This window comes from Corvus moneduloides, chromosome 12 (genome assembly GCF_009650955.1).
Source record: "Corvus moneduloides isolate bCorMon1 chromosome 12, bCorMon1.pri, whole genome shotgun sequence".
Taxonomy (NCBI): Eukaryota; Metazoa; Chordata; class Aves; order Passeriformes; family Corvidae; genus Corvus; species Corvus moneduloides.
Genome location: NC_045487.1, coordinates 6,868,116 through 6,885,411, shown reverse-complemented (window position 1 = coordinate 6,885,411; position 17,296 = coordinate 6,868,116). Strand labels below are relative to the sequence as shown.

Sequence of the window (17,296 nt, the reverse complement as noted above, 5' to 3'; positions counted from 1 at the left end):
GCAGGCAGCATCAGTAACACTCCTGACCTCTGACAACTCCTGCCAACTGTTCTCATCAAGTTTCACTCAATCCTCTTTTGCAATGGGAAGTGCTTTCAATATTCATAAATTTATAAAATGTCATAATTGTGCCTTCAGTTAGGCTTGGAAGCCTTTGGTTTAGGCTATTTCTTGCTCTTTCATTTCTGAATTCAGCTGACTTACATACTGGCTGTTCTCCTAGGTTAAGACTTCTTATCTTCTCCCTTCCCCCAGTGCATCACCTCAAAATGTGTGTTCTTCCATTCCTACAAGCTTTCAGGCAATCTTTGGCTGAAAACTTCTCCCATATCTTTTACATTTGAAACAGCAGCAATCTACCCAGGAAAGACTCTTAAACAACAAAACAAAGGGTAAAACAATTTGAGCAAAATGCACTGAGTGGCATTTTTGGCCATAAGACAGCATCAATTAGCATTTAAGAAGTATTTAATGCCTACCAAAATGGAAGAAGCTGAACACCAAGGCAGTGACTTACTTCTGCAGCATGGCTTGCCACTCTCCCAGCCTGTCTCCTATGGGAAACCGCTTAATGGTGCTCTGGATCTTCGCCCTCCACTCCCTCATGTAGTCCTCAATGTCAAACACAAAGGGCTGCTGCCCAAAGTTGGCATCCACGATCTCTCCTGGCGTCTGGAGACCCACTGTAGGGTAGAGGTTTGACTGGGAAGGAAGAAAAACAAACCTGTATTAAACACAGCTTTCTCCTCCTAGTTCCAGTTACACGGTTTGGTCAAACCGAAGAGCTGCTCTTTAAACTGAAGTAAATATACTGGAATTGGAAGAGGCACCAGCCCTTTGGGTACTTCTCAAGGAATCCTGTGACTTATTGTGCATTTATGAAAAGTTATGGCATCAAACCAGAACAATGGGTTCAATCCCCTAGCAGCCTAGGATCGAGGCCATGACTGCTGTCTGTGGATGGTCACTTCTGGATTAGTTTTCTGAATTTTTTACCAAGCTTCAAGAGGCAGCAGATAACACAGTAACAACAACAGCAATAATAATGGCAATAATAACAACAATAATAGTAATAGCGATAAAAATAATAACAATAATAATAATAATAATTATTATTGAAAGGTGCGTGGTCTCAATCAATGGATCTATGTACTCCCTCCTGTTTCAACTGAACTATTTTATTCCTTGGAAATCATTACCTAAGTCTTCTACATCTCTGATGAAAAGGGAACAGACAGTGGTGGAGCTCTGAGGTTAGGTCTTTGATGATCCCAAGACATCCACACAAGAAATTACACTACTGATAGATGAATTTCATTTTAAGAATAAGTCTATGGATCCAAATGGAAGCTTTGACCCATCACCAGAACACAGGGAAAATAAAAAGATTACCACGAAAATGCCTCTAAAATTCAGCCAATAATTCAGCTTCTAAGGATGATGCAATTGAAAATAGGTGTTCAAAGTCTATTAGAAGTTCTCTGAACTCATGCTATTTTAAGAATAAGGTTATGGATACAAACTGAATCCCTGAGCCCACTTAAATGCTGGGAAAAGAGAAACAGCATCAGAAAAGGCACAGGGGTGCCTGGTTCTCATCACTCCGATCACATTTTTCAAGAGCGTGTTTCACTCACTGTCACGTTACTTCTGTGCAGCACAAATTACTTTTATGTTTGCAAAACAGACACAAACTTCACTCATTCTCTGCTTCACAGCATGTGCTGAGAGCCTGCAGGGTGGGGGAAGGAATCTCTCTCATACCACTCAGGAACTGTTTGGTGTTGGGTTTTTTCCACTTTGCTCTAAAACAGTGGAGACTGATCCAGCCAGAAACTGGACACTGGGCAAGGCACAGGGACACGTGTATGGAACTGAAGTCTGGAATGTGCCTGGCTGTGATGCCTGGCTCAGGGCTGAGCCCATATCAGATATTAGAACAGCAGAGGGGCAGACCTCTCTCCTTAAGTCCAGTCAGAAACCTAGGATGACTATCTCCTCCTCTATAGCAACAGACATGGGCTTTCCTACAATTATCTGGAAAATTTCTTCAAATTATTCTTCACTGTGGCAGAGACCTGAAACATGGGCAATGTCATTGATGACCCTTTGAGACCTACTGTAGTTGTGGATTTTGCTTTTACTAAAGGTAAAATCCTTGTTATGAGGTAGAGCTCAGCCTAATCCTGGTCAGTGGCAAAAGGGGAGCCAGCAGGCAGCAGGAAGTGATGGCTCCTCTGTTTCCACTGGGGTGGCTTCACCTGCAGGACATAGTCAGCTCCCTGCTTCCTCATCCACATCCCCAGGACAAGACGGACACTCCCAAACAGGATCCAGTGGAGTTCTGCTAAGATGGTCAGAGGGCTGGAGTGCATGGCATACGTGGAGAGGCTGAGGGCGTTAGCTTGGGGAAGGGAGGCAAAAAGGAAAATCTAACTGCAAGTGTTCCACTCCCAAGGGGGAGGTGATAAAATAGATGGAGACAGATTCTTCTCAAAGGTGTTCAGTGAATGGGCAATAGCATGAGCTGCAGCCAGGAATACTTGATGGGAAATAAGGAAGAAATCTTTCCTGATGAGGATTATTTAGGCCTGGAACAGGTTCCAAGAGGAACTGCAGCATCTCTGTGCTCAGAAAAGTTTTCAAAACTGAACTGGGTAAGATCCTGACCAACCTCCTCTACCTCTGAAATTATCAAACCTGAAAAAACAAAGGAAAGAAATGAACCCATAAATACAGGCTGTAAATTGAAAACAGAGATCAGAATGACTGCATCGCTGCTGACTCACCACACCTCCTCCTTTCGTGTTCCCACACCAAGGAACTCTCTAGGTTAGAGATGTGCAAAGTAAATACAGCATGATAAGGGAAGAGCCAGAGGAAAATGCCTCCATTCTTTCAAAACTGGCTGACAAGGACATATCTCTAATGAGGGATCAGACATTTTCCACAGTCCAGACTTCAGACTTTTTATTATCTTCTTGGTATCTTAAACCTAAGGGCTTCCAAAGCCTGGAATAAGACACCCAAAATACTTGGAAGTTGGAAGCATTCCCCCCCCCCGCCCCCCCAGTTTAAAGGATGTCATGTATTTTTCAATCACTTTTGGCTAAGTTCATCTTTGAGCAGAAACTGCCTACCCTCTATGTCTCTGAAATAATCTCTGAGTTAAAATTCCATTTTTGACATGTGGATGTGTTCTCTCTGGTTAGCAGCTGTTGGGAACTACACGTATCTCCAGCACCCTGCCAGATGCAGATCCCAGAACCCACTGACCCAGGAGATGCTTTTCCTTCCAAGTTCTTCAGGAATACCTTCCCCATGACATTTGGCCCACCTCTTGCCCTGATGTTCGTGGCCAGTTGCTCACAACCCCCTTGTTCATCTTGACCTGTTTTTTAAGCCCCTTGTGCCTTTGCACTCCTACAATCCCACCCTGGGCTCTTCTGGTTTTTTTTCATCTCCTATTGTTCCTTCAAACCTCCAGGCAGGATAGACCTGATCCAGGCTTGTGTAAATAACAGTTAGGCCTGAGCACTGACTTAAATTGGCAAAAAAAAAAAAAAAAAAAAAAAAAGGAAACTCCCTCTGTGGGAATTCACTCATATTTCCAGCAGTTATTCTGGTTTTAACTTCAGCCTGTGCTAAGCCAAAATGTGGTTTTTTCCTATCACAGTATTTTTGTACAAATGAAAACACCCTTTATTGGAAACTGAAATAAGCCAAAGCAAGTATGTTTCAACATGTGTGTCTCTGATTTTCAAATTAAAGTACCCATTTCAACTTCCTAATATTGTGAATTTTGCAAAATATTGTCTTCCCCATTTGCCTCTGAAAGGGGAATTTTGGAACAAGCAAGGAAATTATTTCCCACCTAGCAATATTTTGAAGGGTCAATTTAATTCCTTGTGTAATCTCACTGATGAGCCGTGAGACAACCCTAAGATTTCATCTTAAAAAGCGTGGAAGTAATGGGGCTTACTGGCCAAGCTTCTCACAGATGTATGTTACCAGTCAGCTTCAACACCCCTTAGGCTGTAACAGAAGGAAAAGCTCTCCCTTAAAGCCCTCCTGGAAGGGTGAGTAATGAGGAATGGGTCAGAGCCAAAAAATCCATGTGGAGCTGCTCAAACCAGAGCACTTCAAGGGTCACTCAGGTAAGTTTGCTGTTCCCACTCCTGTTTGCAGTTAAACTGTTAGAACTGCAGTTTTAGCAGGTAAAAACCACAGATTACATTCCATCTCTTTCCTATAATGGATATTTTCTCTTCTTTACCTTATAATGACTGGATATTGTGTTTGAGCCTGGATCAGAGAACTATAATAAATGAAAAACATGACCTACAAGTGGCCAACTTCGTATTCTCTACTGCCTCAAGACTTCTACAATCTCTGACAATATTCTTCATATTTAAACCAAAGTCTATCTTGGGTTTGGCATCCCCTTCTTTAGGAAACCTCAACTGCTTGAAGCAACCAATAATCCATGGACCAAGGGAGCAAAAAGAGCACATGGAATACATTGGTATCTGCAAGGGTGAAGGAAGAAAGCAGTAATCCAAGGGAAGGATATTGGAAAATAGAATGCTGAAGTCAGGTGCAGGCATCCTTAGGATGAAGCTGCCAGCAGAGCAGCAGAGTGATTTAGCATATGCAGAAGAGTGTCCTAGATCCACACGGAGGCAGAAGTCTCCCATCCTTGCTCACATCCATGGTTAAGGGGAGAAAAGACGCAGTCAAGCTTCTCTCCTCTTTTTAAAGAGGAATTACCTCTTGAAGGATAATTCTCAATAGTAGGAGGCCTACAGGGCATCAGCTGTTCTCCTTCCTGGCCCAGAAAGAGTGTCATGGATTAGCTGCTGCTGTAAAAGCCAGAAGGGGCTTTCCCCAGAAAACAGTTCAGCAAACTGGCTGGTAAAAGGCACAGAGACCATTTACACACCATTTAACCACTGGAGACTTCACCATAAGGAATCTGCCAAAACCTACCCTGGCCAGATCTTCTCCCAGTTTCACACTCAAACATCTCTTCTGCACAAGACATACAGACAAACAAGCCTGAGATCCTGTGAGGATGATCCAACCAGATCAAGAAACAGCAGGACAAGGAGATGCCAGGGGCTCAGGAGAGTTTTGAGTTCAATCTCAGCAGCACTCCAAGACCTCACTGCAGCGAACACCCTCCTTTCTGCTCTGCTTGCCCAGCTGCTCATCCCCTGTGCCTAGCAGAGACTCAGCACAGAGGTGAACAGCTTACACATGAACATTAAATGTCTACGTCAGCTCACTGTGCACTCCAGCATCAACAGGATGCAAGTTAAGTTAAGCAGGACAGGGAATTTCAACCTGCCAAATCTGTCCTGTGAAGCTCCACGGCAACACTTGAGCTGTAAATGACAAAGCAGTGCTACATGTGCTGGACAGCTGCCTAAATACCAATTCTCTATCTATCTCAACATGGAGACTGCTCCTGTTGCAGAAGGAGAAGCAGTCTAGCCAAATCAGAAGACAAAGTGGTGAAAAAATTAGGAGGAATATGGTAAACCTGTGACTACTAATGCAATCTATATCCAGAGGGAAAACAAACAGCACCAAAAACTAAGGGGCACATCACAGAAGCATTTTCTTGCTGGGGATGCAAGGTTGTCACAAGACCTCACTCCAAAAGGTTAATCTTCATGGACAGGCAAAATGTTCTTGTACTTTAATAAACTGTACTTGGACCAAGTGAATGAACTGCTGTGAAACAACCCACATAAAGAGTTTCTGGTTTAGAACACACTGCAATGTTACCAAGTTCAAAGACCCTAGGACTAAAAAAGCCCAACCCTGTATTGACAGCTGATGTGAAAAGGCCAATCAAATAACTGCAATTTAAGTGCAGGCTGTAGTTGGGATATGGGAGAGATCTGTAAAGCCCTAAATTCCATTGGGAAGGTGAACAGGGAGTGCTAGCCACCATTTCTCACAATACAAAAATTAGAGGAACAAGATAAATTTTTTTGGCAGGAAGTACAGAACAAAGCAAAGGAACCTTTCCTCCACACAACAGGCAGGAAAGTCAGCCAAGAAAATGGATGACTTTGGAGGCCTAAAAAAGTTATCAAAACTAAGAAATTTCTCAGAGGAAGTTCATTTGGGGTTATTAAGAACAAAGACAGGAGTGCAACCTTAGGGACAAGAAGTCCTGTGTATGAGAGATGGATGCAGTGGATGTGTTGGTGTATGCCTGACTTGGTTTTACCTTTTTTCACTAAACACATCCTCCTTGTCCAGGAACACTTGGGTCTAGAAAAGAGGGAACATTTTCTTGTGCATGACCCCCTGTGCTTTTGTGAGACCTGACTGGACATCAGTGTAACTATGCACGTGTCGTCCTCCTCAGAGTCGAAGCTGCATTTGGAAGACAATGACCTGTAATGAAGTTTGCATCCTTGCTTTAATTCCAGGAGAAGGAGCAACATATTCTTAGAGGTGGTGAGAGATGAGAAGAGGTATGTGAGTAGCCCACAAACCCAGTCACAGGATTATGACGTTTCAGAAAAAGGAGCATCCACATCATTCAGTAATGTGTGTTATCATATGTTTTTTTAACAGGCCATCAAACAGAAAAAAAAAATCACACCCCCACACTCTTCCCCCTCCCTTCTGTTTGCATCCTTAGTTAAAATACTGAAAATAGGTGTACTTACAGGGAGGTCTGTAAAGGCTATACCTGTGGGGGGAAAAATATTAGAATTAAAAAGACAAAGGATTTTTTTCCCTGCTTGACTACATCCTTAACATGCTACAAAACATTACTGCATTCCAATAAATCCCAGCTCTGACCCTGCATTTCACCACCTTAAGTATTTAGAAGTAACTTCCCTCCCCATTCCCCTCCTCTGCAAGGTTTGCATCTGGAGAAAGGTTCAGGAAAAAGCCTAAATGTTTTCAACATCTCTCACAAAAATCTGGTTTTCTAAAAGCAGCTCCTCTTTCCTTTGCTTCTCCCCCTGTTACTAGGAAGCAGTTAGTTTTCAAGACTCACTTTGGTGTTAGAAACAGAGTTTTAGTATAAAATTGTTTTGGTTTAGGCTGTAACTGGTTCTTCTTATCAGCCAGAGACAGGAATGAACATTCAACACTTGGCATTACAGCTGGGGAACAGCCCTGCAACAGGACCAAGCTGCAGCCAGGAACACCTGAGAAATGCTGTGCAAAGAACAGCCTCATCCTCAACTCAGCTGCTACAGTTCCAAATAGAAGAGATGGGAAAAAAGCGTACAGTTTTGCTTTTTATTTACACTTGGCATACCAGAAAAGAGGCTTTTAAGCCAAGGCAGCCATTGCCTGGGATGGCTAACAGAGTTCTGGCTAGAGACAACACTCACCACAGCCAGGCTACCCCAGGCACAGCTCTGCATCTGATTTAGATGCCAGTAACTGCTCCAAAGGACGGTGCCTCTCCTCCCTCTCTGGCCACGGGTGCAGCCAGGCAGCAGCACAGTGAGACAGATCAGCCAGAGACAGCAGCTCTACTCACAGGCTTTGGGTCACCCTCACCAATAGCACAGGGGACACTGCTGCCATCACCTCATCAGGCTGAGCTAAATCCATACTTCCAGCTAACATTCCAGGAGTCAGTCTGAAAGCTGCAGTCTTTTCCCATGTGTGCTCCCAAGTATGCTTTCTGTCCCCAGCCAGAGGACGGCTGGTACCCACACCAGTACACCCAGTTCTCACACACGTCCCACCTCTCCTCCTTCCCTTCTGCCTGGCACTGGAAGGCACTGCAGAAGCAGGAGAACACCACCCTCTGTTTTTAATTTTAGGACTATTTTAACCCAGAGCTGTAATGTAACGTTACCAGATCAGTCTGAAATGGTAATTTAAACTAGTTTTAGGACTCAACATAGGAAACAAATAATTTCTATTCCAAACAGCACAGATCCAAATCAAATGCTCAGAAAGAAATCCTGAATATTTTACTAAAGAAACAGCCAATAAAGTTAAATTACCATCCTGGCAGATAACCAATATGGTTTAATGAACATCCTGGCAGTTTGGACCTTGTTTATCGAGCACCCTCTCTACAACCCAGCCAAAGATTGTGCACGCAGGTGATGCTGAACACGTGGTTGAGGAAAACGTTCAGTAAGCATTTCTCTCACCCTGTCACTTTGCCCAGATATTATTCCTCACTCAAACCTTTCTTTGACTTTGCAACTATTTTGCTCAGCTGGATGAAAAGGTGGATGAAAACTTGTTCCTACCCTTATGCCAGAATGAGGCCAATCTCCTTGAGCCTTCTGGAGTCTTCCTCTGCCCCCAGCACCTCGCAGAGCCAAAGGTGGCCAGGCTTGTGTAGCTGTGTGGCTGGAAGCTGCTTCCAGCACCTGGACAAGCATATGGTTTTTGAATGTACTACAAGGTGGGTGGAAAATTGGCTGAACTGTCAGGATGGAAGAGTTGTGATCAGCAGCTCAAAGTCCAAGAGTTGTCCCTCAGGGATCAATGGCAGGGCCAAAACAGTTTCATATCTTCCATTAATGATCTGGACAACGGGACAAAGTGTGCTCCCAGCAGCCTCACAGGTGTCACCAAACAGGAGAGTGGACAATAGGCTGGAGGGCACAGTGCTTCAGCTGGAGAAATGATGCAGCACAAGCCTCCCAAAGCTCAACAAAAGCAACTGAAGAGCCCTGCCACCAGGTTGTGATACTCCCAGAAAACAGGACAGGATGAGACTGACTGGAGAGAAAGCAGATCTGCAGAAAAGATTCAGGGTCCTGCTGGGCAACAAGCAGAGCAGGAGCCAATGGTAGGTCCTTGTGGCAAAGGAGATCAACCACATCCTGAGTTGTATTAGTGAGAGTGTAGGTTAAAGGATGGGATTTCTCCCTTCTTTTCCAACACTTGTTAGCCTACACTTTGGTTATGATGTTCACTTTTGGGCTCCCCAACACAGGACACAGTGAGACTGGAGTGAGTCCACCAGAGGCCAGCAAGACAAAGACAGGCTAAGGGAAAAGACTCTGTTCAGTCTTAAAAACATTAGGGCAGACACTTATTGCTGCCTACAACTGTCATATAGGAGGGTAGAAAAAAGGCTTTTCTCAGAGATGCACGGTGGCAGGAGACAGGAGACAACAGAGACAAGCTGCAACATGGAAAATTCTAATTAGAAAAATTCAGTATGAATTGTGGCCAAACACTGAATCAGGACCAGAAAAGCCCCCAGGTCATCTTCATTCTTGGAGACAGTAAAGACTTGATGCATTTCTGAGTAACATGATCTAGTTGGGCCTGCTTTCAGCAGGGCGTTGGATGCTTGACCTCCAGAGATCCCTCCCTGAGAAAATTATTCTGAGTCTATAAATAAACTTATTACATTGACTTTACAATGAGACAAATGTATGTTTTCCACCTTCTGTTATGTAACTCAGACTAATAAAATGCTTTATGCAGACAGCACTTGATCTGTTGCACAGACACGTCTGCTTAAGAGTTTCTGCATCTGCCCTGCTACACACCTGCATCCAGGAGAGCCAACAGCAGAAAGCAAAATAATCACAGCTTGAATGTGAAACTGTTTGCTTTCTCTGCAGCCCCTCCAAAGCCTGGATCCAACTTAAAACCACAACCTTCTTAAAGACTTAAGGACTGGACACATAGGTCAGGAAGCAAGAGCGAGCGTGTGAAGAGCCTCCCCCCTAAGTCCATGATGTTAATGTGATCATCAAGGCAGTGATACAAAGACATTAAATGAACGTTCAGTGCTAGGGCACAGTGTGATTGACATCTTCACCTGCCAACCAATCAAAGGACTTCCACTTCCCATGACTGAAGTGCACTTACACACAACCCCATGCACACAACATGTTCATGGACCTTCCAGCCCATCTCTGCTCTCCACCCAGCAACAATCATCCTGTCTGCCTCATGACTGGCCACTTTCAGAATTCAATTTGCATAAGACAACATGAATTTGGGTGATCAGCCACAGCACTCCACTGCCTGCACAGCAGGGTACTCCAGCATCTGTTTAGGTAACTGTGATCCAGAGAATCCTTAAGCAGTGCTGGTGGATTGCAATAAACACAACACATTCAGCAGGGTGGGCATCCTAAAGAGCAGACTAGGAAATGGCAGCCCAGGAAAATACTTGAATACTTCTCCAATGTGCTGCTGAGGAGAAGCACTGTCAAACCCACACAGTTCTACATGCCCTTGGAAACAGATATCCTCCAATCAGGCCACTTGGGTAAAACTGCTCATACAGAGAACAAGGCTGTAGCCAAGTCTGGTATTTTCTATTAATTTTGGTAGTGAATGAGGGTGGTGAGGCCCCGGCACAGGTTGTCCAGTGAAGCTGTGGCTGCTCCATCCCTGGAAGTGTTCAAGACCAGGGTGGATGGAGCCCTGTGCAACCTGATCTAGTGGAAGGTGTCCCTGCCCACAGCAGAGGGGTTGGAACAACATGATCTTTAAGGTCCTCTCCAACCCAAATCATTCCAGGATTCTATGATTTTAAATTTGATTCATCTGAAGTCTTGTTTTGAACATCCCAATGTTCTTGCCGTCTGCAAACTTCATTTGAAGCTTTGGGGTCAAACCTATTAAACCTGGGACTGACATCTGTGTCTCTCTATGACAAGAGATTTCTGCATTACCCCCAATGTTCCTCCTAGTCTCTAAACTGACTGCAGAATGGATATTTTACTTTTTAGGTTAACTTGGTCTTTCCAAGAGCCTGCGCTAGAACTCAAACTACGGTAAGTTTTCTATGCCAAGGCTTCAGAGGGTTCAATGCTCTTTTTATAGCCCTGTTGCTCCATTTACCTTGGTGTGCTGTCAAAGTCTGAGATCTGAGACACTCCTACATTAGTCCCTGAGCAAACTCATCCACTTAAACCCAGAGACCTGTAGCAGCCACACTTCCTCCTCATGTCCTGGTCCAAGACTTTCTGCTTAATGGCTGGCGCCCCAACATTTCTCCCTCTTTCTCTCCAAATTCACTCTCATCACCCTTCTAGCCACATCTCATTATGTTTTTTACTGCCAGGACTCTGCTCAGAACTTGTCAAAAGTGTTTCATCAGCAGCCAGAAGACATTCAAGACATTTTCCAGAACAGAGAATTAAGACTACATACGATGTCAAACAGTTTTCATGTGACGTCTCCAAACAAAGTTCAAGACTTAGCTCCAACCAGAACATCCAGAATTTGTGATGGCCAAGAAAACAGTTCTTATACAGTGCTCCTGATGGATCTGATTAAATGAAAAAGTATGGAGACAATGGAAGATAATAGTTAAGCAACAGAAGAAATTGCAAGGAAAACAAAAGGGGGGTGTCTAATTAATTGATGAAAAGGAGAGGACTTAAATGGTGAAGGGTGAATTGGAAAGACAAAGCTACAGTAATTCCATTAAAAGAAAGACAAATTCAAACCCTGAAACCCTGCTCTCAAGCTAAATGGCCTCACAAAGGGGCTGATTAGCCTCATGAATATTCTTGGCATCTGCAGTAGGATTACACAATTACCTCATCTCCTAGGAGGAGACATACATGGCTTCCACAGCTTTATGTCAGGGAACACCAAGAAAAAACACATTCATCCACTTCCTGGTAAACCCTGGGTTCACACAACACAGAAATGAGATTCTCAAGTTAGCACTAAATATCATGGAAGTTCAAGACCTTCAAGGAGTTGCTTCCATCAGGGAAGAAAGCATTCTGACTTCCCAATAAATCACTGCTCCTGCCTCCACTTGGCCTTGGTTCCTCTGCTGACACCTATCTCACCCCCTCCCGACATCTCTCTGCTCCGTGCCCACGAGGAGCTGTGTAACCCCTGGTCAAGGGGCTCCTCTCCTCAGCATTCCACAGGAAGCACTTCTCCTGGACACTGTGTTTCTTTATCAGTGATACAAACAGACACTGATGGCCCTTACCAAGAGCCTCCTCAGGTGAGGTTTTCATTCTGCTTTTGTAAAAAGGCAGTAAAATGTTCCTGCAGCTATTGTGGGGTCACCCGGCAAGGCCTGAGGTCTGCTGCTCCCTTCTGCCCTTCCTTCCCTGTCTCCTCTAACCACACCACCTCTCCTCTCTCAGTACAACCATTATGCCACTACAGCTCAAAGAAAAGCTGGTACACACAGGAGCCAGCTGTGAATGCTCAGGAGAGGCTTCTACCTGTCCTTTTCTCAGACAGCTCATGTCTTGTACTGTACATCTGAAGAGCTCAAGAGGACACCCAGGGGACAGCAATGCTTATATCTAATGCTGTTCTCTAAGTATGGTAGCTGAATTCCCTTCCTTTCCTCTTTCTTCCCACTGGCATTGTTCACTGCTGGGATAGGCTGTTCCTCAAGTGGTCATTCAGTGTCAGATTAGAAAAACACAAGTCTTCCATCCGAAAAAGCCCCATCTTTGAAAGAAAAGGAACACTTAAATTTAAGAAAGAAAGACTAGGTAATGTCTCAAACAAAACAAATCTCTGAGCAAGGACATGAGGCAAAGAATCAGAGGGTGGTAATGATGAAAGGTAACAGAAGTTACTGAACTGGGCTCTTTACTTGGCTTCACCTGCCCAGACACCCAGGCATAACACAGTCCTGGATACAAAACAGACAAGGAGAAAGCAACAACTTTTCAACTGAACAGCTTATACTGTGCAGATTCTGGTCATTAAAAAGAAATTGAATTTCAAATGAACAAATTTGTATTCATTAAATAGAAGACCTAGCCTCCTCCTGACTCTCACACTTCTGTTGTGATGAAAAGTAACAACAGCACCATCAGGGTGAAAAACAGTGAAGCTGGAAAACCACTCACTTCAACAACAGAAAACATCAAGAGGAGCACAGCACAAACCACTACAGGGCTTCTGTGTAAATACATGCTAAAAATCAAGGACAGCAACTAAAAGGAGAGATTTTGTGAATTTTTTTTAACTATTTCATACCTCAGTCGCTGTTGTTTTATCTTGTCTCATTCCTAAGCAAAAGCTCCTCCTCCATCAGCTGATGCTTCCAAGCCTCTACTTGTCTTACCAGTCACTGGACTGACATGGGCAGACAGAACAGCCCCAGCTCTGCCAGCCTTTCCTCCTGGGACAGATGCTCCAACTCCTTCATCACCTTGGCAGCCCTTTGCTGGACTCTCTCCAGTAAGTCAATCTCTCTCTAATATTGGGGAGCCCAGTACTTTTCCTGAGAGCTCACCAAAAATTCTGCACTCTCCAGGCACACACTGCACTCCAATCCCACTCCTTCCTTCAGCCCAGCCAGTAACTCAAAACAATTCTGCTCTGTTAAGTGTTTTGAGCGGGGTATTTTTCTACCAATTTAATCTTGAACTCAACAAAGTAGAATTGACAAAGCAAGGAGAAGCAAAGGAAAGGAGTGCTTGTCCCTCCCTGCCAATTCAAATGAATCCCAGCACGAAATGTGAGATGAACTTACAAAAACTTACTGCACATCTTATATGACAAAAAAAAAAAAAAAAAAAAAAAAAAAAAGACAAGAATTTATCTGGGGTGGAGAACATGTCATCCAAGGAAAAGGTATTTTAGGGGAAAATGGCCAGAAGTTTCTATTTTAGACAAATAAGATATGACAGATGCCTGGAAAACATCTGAGGCATTAATTTGGGCAAAATCTTTAAGTCTGTAACTTTAGGACAATTACTGAAACAAGTGTGGAATGAACCAAATTAGGTCTCAGTGCTTAAATAAGACCTCTTGTGCTGAATTAATGTCTGGCTCTGGGAATGCTCGGACCAACATGTTGAGGCTTTCAGATGGACCAGTCCCTTCAAAAATGAAGACACCAGTACCATGGCTTTGTAGGCAGCTGCACAACACACTAATTAAACTTCCCACTTCTTTCTTTCCCTGTTGTCCAGCCATTAGACATCTTATCCAACCTCCCACCCACTGTGCAGTAGCAGAGGAAAGCAGAAGCTGTGGATGAAATTCTAACATATATAAACAAACTGAGCAGCATAGAAACCATTTTACCTGCTGGAAGTATTTCTGTCTTGGAGCCAATTTACAACTGCTGACTCCTGCTGAGAGCTCTTTTCCTCTGCCATTTCTTAAACCTTACTCACAGGTGTGGGACAAGAGTTACAATACAAGCAAAGTATTAAGGAGCAGCGAGAGCAGGGCTGGAGCATCCCTCTCCTGAGACACCTTCCTTCACCTACCTAAACTGTGGCCATTTTTTGTGTAGAAGCAGGTATTGTTGATAAGGTTGACACAGCAGCCGATCACATCTCCAGTGGTGAATGTGGGGCCGTAGGGCTGCCCTGTCCCCGAGGAACAGAAGGAGTGTCCATCGTCACCATGGTACCCATAAGAATGTTTATCCCATCCTGCAAAAGACAAGGCAAAAGAACAGGACAGCAGTGAAGCCAGCTCAGCAGAACCACATGGAACTACTACAGCTCTCAGGACACCATTTTCTGTAGTAGTTTTAAAATTTGATTTCCACTCCTGATTCATCCCAGTATTAATTTTCACATACTGGTAACTGGAAAGAAATTAATGGTTTTTAATCAGAACACATCATTGGCATTTCAACATCATTTATCCCTTATGAGAAATAATACAAAGAACAACTTGTCAGAAGTCACTCTGATAGATTAAAAAAAAAAAAACAACACATTAAACCCCTGTTTCTCTTTTATCTTACCTGAGGTGAAACAAACTCTTTTTGTAAAACACTTGTGTTTCTCAAAAACACAATCTTCCAGCAAAAGCATTTAACAAAATAATTCTCAGACAGTTGCAGCTTTGTCTGTAAGGGCTGTCACAGGTGTACCAATGGACAGAGGCAATTTTTGCATTCTCAAATCTACATTTCCCTTCTAACAGTTGATAAGGATTTCTATGCCTCCCTTAGAATACAAAATTTCCCATTCTCCAGACAGCTTAAAACACAATCCTTAAATGCCAATGGGCAGTTTGCAAAGTGGTCAATTCTAATATTAGTATTTTTTATTTCTTCTGCCAGTTAACGTTGTGCTAAGGGTTACAGCTGGGCTCAGGGATTGCACCCTGCCCACTTGTTCTTTTCTGTTTTATCTGCCAGTAATTTCATTTGGAGCATTCCTATGAATTGCAGAATCAAAGCCACATCTCACAGAGAGACAGACTTCTACCAAAAAGTCAGATACAACATTACAAAGAGACACCTGTGTTTTAAATGGATATGACTGGATCCTTAGGGAAGCAAAGAAGGTGCTTTGGCCATCTACTGACCTTAAACAACCCAAGGGTAGTGCAGGATCTGTTAAATGTGGAGTGATGGCTCTGGCAAAGGGACTATGTAACAAACACAAAGACTGTGCAGGAAGTGCACATCCTGCAATGAGGCACAAAAAGACTGAGCACACTGAGAACTACAGAGCAGAGCCCTGGGAAGGTGGGCTGGAGCACTTCTGCGAGCCAGGATTTTCCTCCAAAACCAACAACATGAGGGCACTAGAAATTTATCTTGTAAAATAGTGCTACAACACTGTGGCATCAGCACTCACATGCTCAGGGTTTCTCAGAAAAAGCACAGAACAGCCAGTGCATGTCTAAGGCCCCCTGTTTATTGCAGCACACCAAATGAATGCCAGTGGGAAAGTCAGGGAATGAAGCAAGACTGAAACATGCCACAGTCCAAGATTTTGGACCTCAGAGCAAAGTTTGGGAGTGAAAGGCATGAAGGACTCCCAGCAAATTCTAGTTTAGAAACAATGAGTAATTTCCTCTATTTAGTCCCACACATCCAACAGGAACAGACTGAGATGTTCCAAGAGTCAGCTCCGTCGTCCCTCGGATCAGCTCCAAACAAGCTGTTGACAGTAGCACCAGTCCTGTTTCGTATCTTCATGAAAGACAGGGACAACAGCACGGGCAGCACCCTCAGCAAGCACAAAAACGATGCCAAATCGACTTGCCAAAACAAAGGAGGAAGCGATAGGGGCTCTAGAGTCTGTTGTCAAACTTCCACTGCTAAGACTCCATCCAGTAAAAATATCACTGAAATATTTTTGAATTTTTAAAATCGTGGCTCCTTTCCACTATCCCTTTTACTTTCTCTGTTACCATCACTGATCTATTACTTTAGTCTCCCCAAAACCAGACCTGTCACATGAGTGTCAATTCAGAACTGCTCTAGTGAAGCTCTTGGTAAGTTGTAATTCAGATGATAACTTAAATCAATTTATCTCCTAACCTACTCGTAACACAATCCAAATACAAACTTCTAGGTCTTCTGCATACAAAACATTCTTGGCATTACAAAGCATCTACCAAGAACTTGTCATCAGTTACATCTAAGCAGTGAGGTGCTTACACATCATGTAGTGGGTAAGGCTCCTGTAAGAAATACAACAGTGTGTCCAACAGTGAGGATGAGCCCACTAAATACTTGTACCAATGCAGACTTTACTGGTTCAGCAATGTAAGAAATAAAGGTTTCATTACCTACAGATCACAGCTGATCCTACTGAAAAAACCCTCCTCCTGTCCCTTTATGACTTGAGCTTCACAGTGTCAGTTCTTGCTGCAACACCAACGGTGGTGGTGAACTCCAGAGAAAAGTGACTGAATAAAGGCCTTTGAAGACAATGACAAACATGGTACATACAGCAACAATGCCTGGAAAAAGCTTGTTTTGAATCTTATTCTCCACTGAAAACCCCTAACATTACCACTTAAGAAAATTTGCTCACCCAGCACTCTGCTAATGATACGTAGAGTTCATTTTCTCAACACAAATGCTGTGTAGTGCTGAACTTGGACCTGGCACCACACTAGGGGCTTTAAATCTAGACTGCCAGCCTTATCAGATCACCATGGTCATCTTAAAAAAACAAGCCAGAGTTGTTTGAGTGAACTTACTGTACTCACTGTAAACATAAGCTGAGTGGCATGAATTATATGCCTAACCTTAAGTTATTTATTAATAAAAACCAGATCCCTATTTCTAAAATTCTGCCCAAAATAAACATGAGGGTGGTGGCATACAGGTTATTCCAGCATTGGCCAGCTTCAGCCAATCTTCTGAAATTTCCTAATAATCCGAATTAAAAACAACAATCAGCACTTCTAGTATTTCTAGGTCAAAGTTATCTGGGCCTGTTGATTTAAATACTGTATCCCTATTGAAAGCATTTGGCATTATCCTGGATTACCAGCAGAGTGGGGAGTAACTCAGCACATGTGCTTTGAAAACAGACTCCAACTTTTCTCAAAACACTTTCTGAAAACTTGGGTTTTTCCTGCATCATTAACAATTTGCTATCGCCACCTA

At 43.4% G+C, this 17,296-nt stretch overlaps 1 protein-coding gene across 2 annotated transcripts in view; it reads right to left on the bottom strand.

Annotated features, from left to right (window-relative positions):
* Window positions 1-17,296, bottom strand: part of RANBP10 (RAN binding protein 10) — a 69,677-nt gene that overhangs the window by 18,868 nt on the left and 33,513 nt on the right. For both annotated transcript variants that reach the window (XM_032122234.1, XM_032122235.1), the window contains exons 4-6: window positions 14,196-14,363; window positions 6,693-6,715; window positions 518-702 (exon numbers count right to left, since the gene is read on the bottom strand). In XM_032122234.1, coding sequence (XP_031978125.1) covers window positions 518-702; window positions 6,693-6,715; window positions 14,196-14,363 — 376 coding nt within the window. The remainder of the gene's footprint in view (window positions 1-517; window positions 703-6,692; window positions 6,716-14,195; window positions 14,364-17,296) is intronic.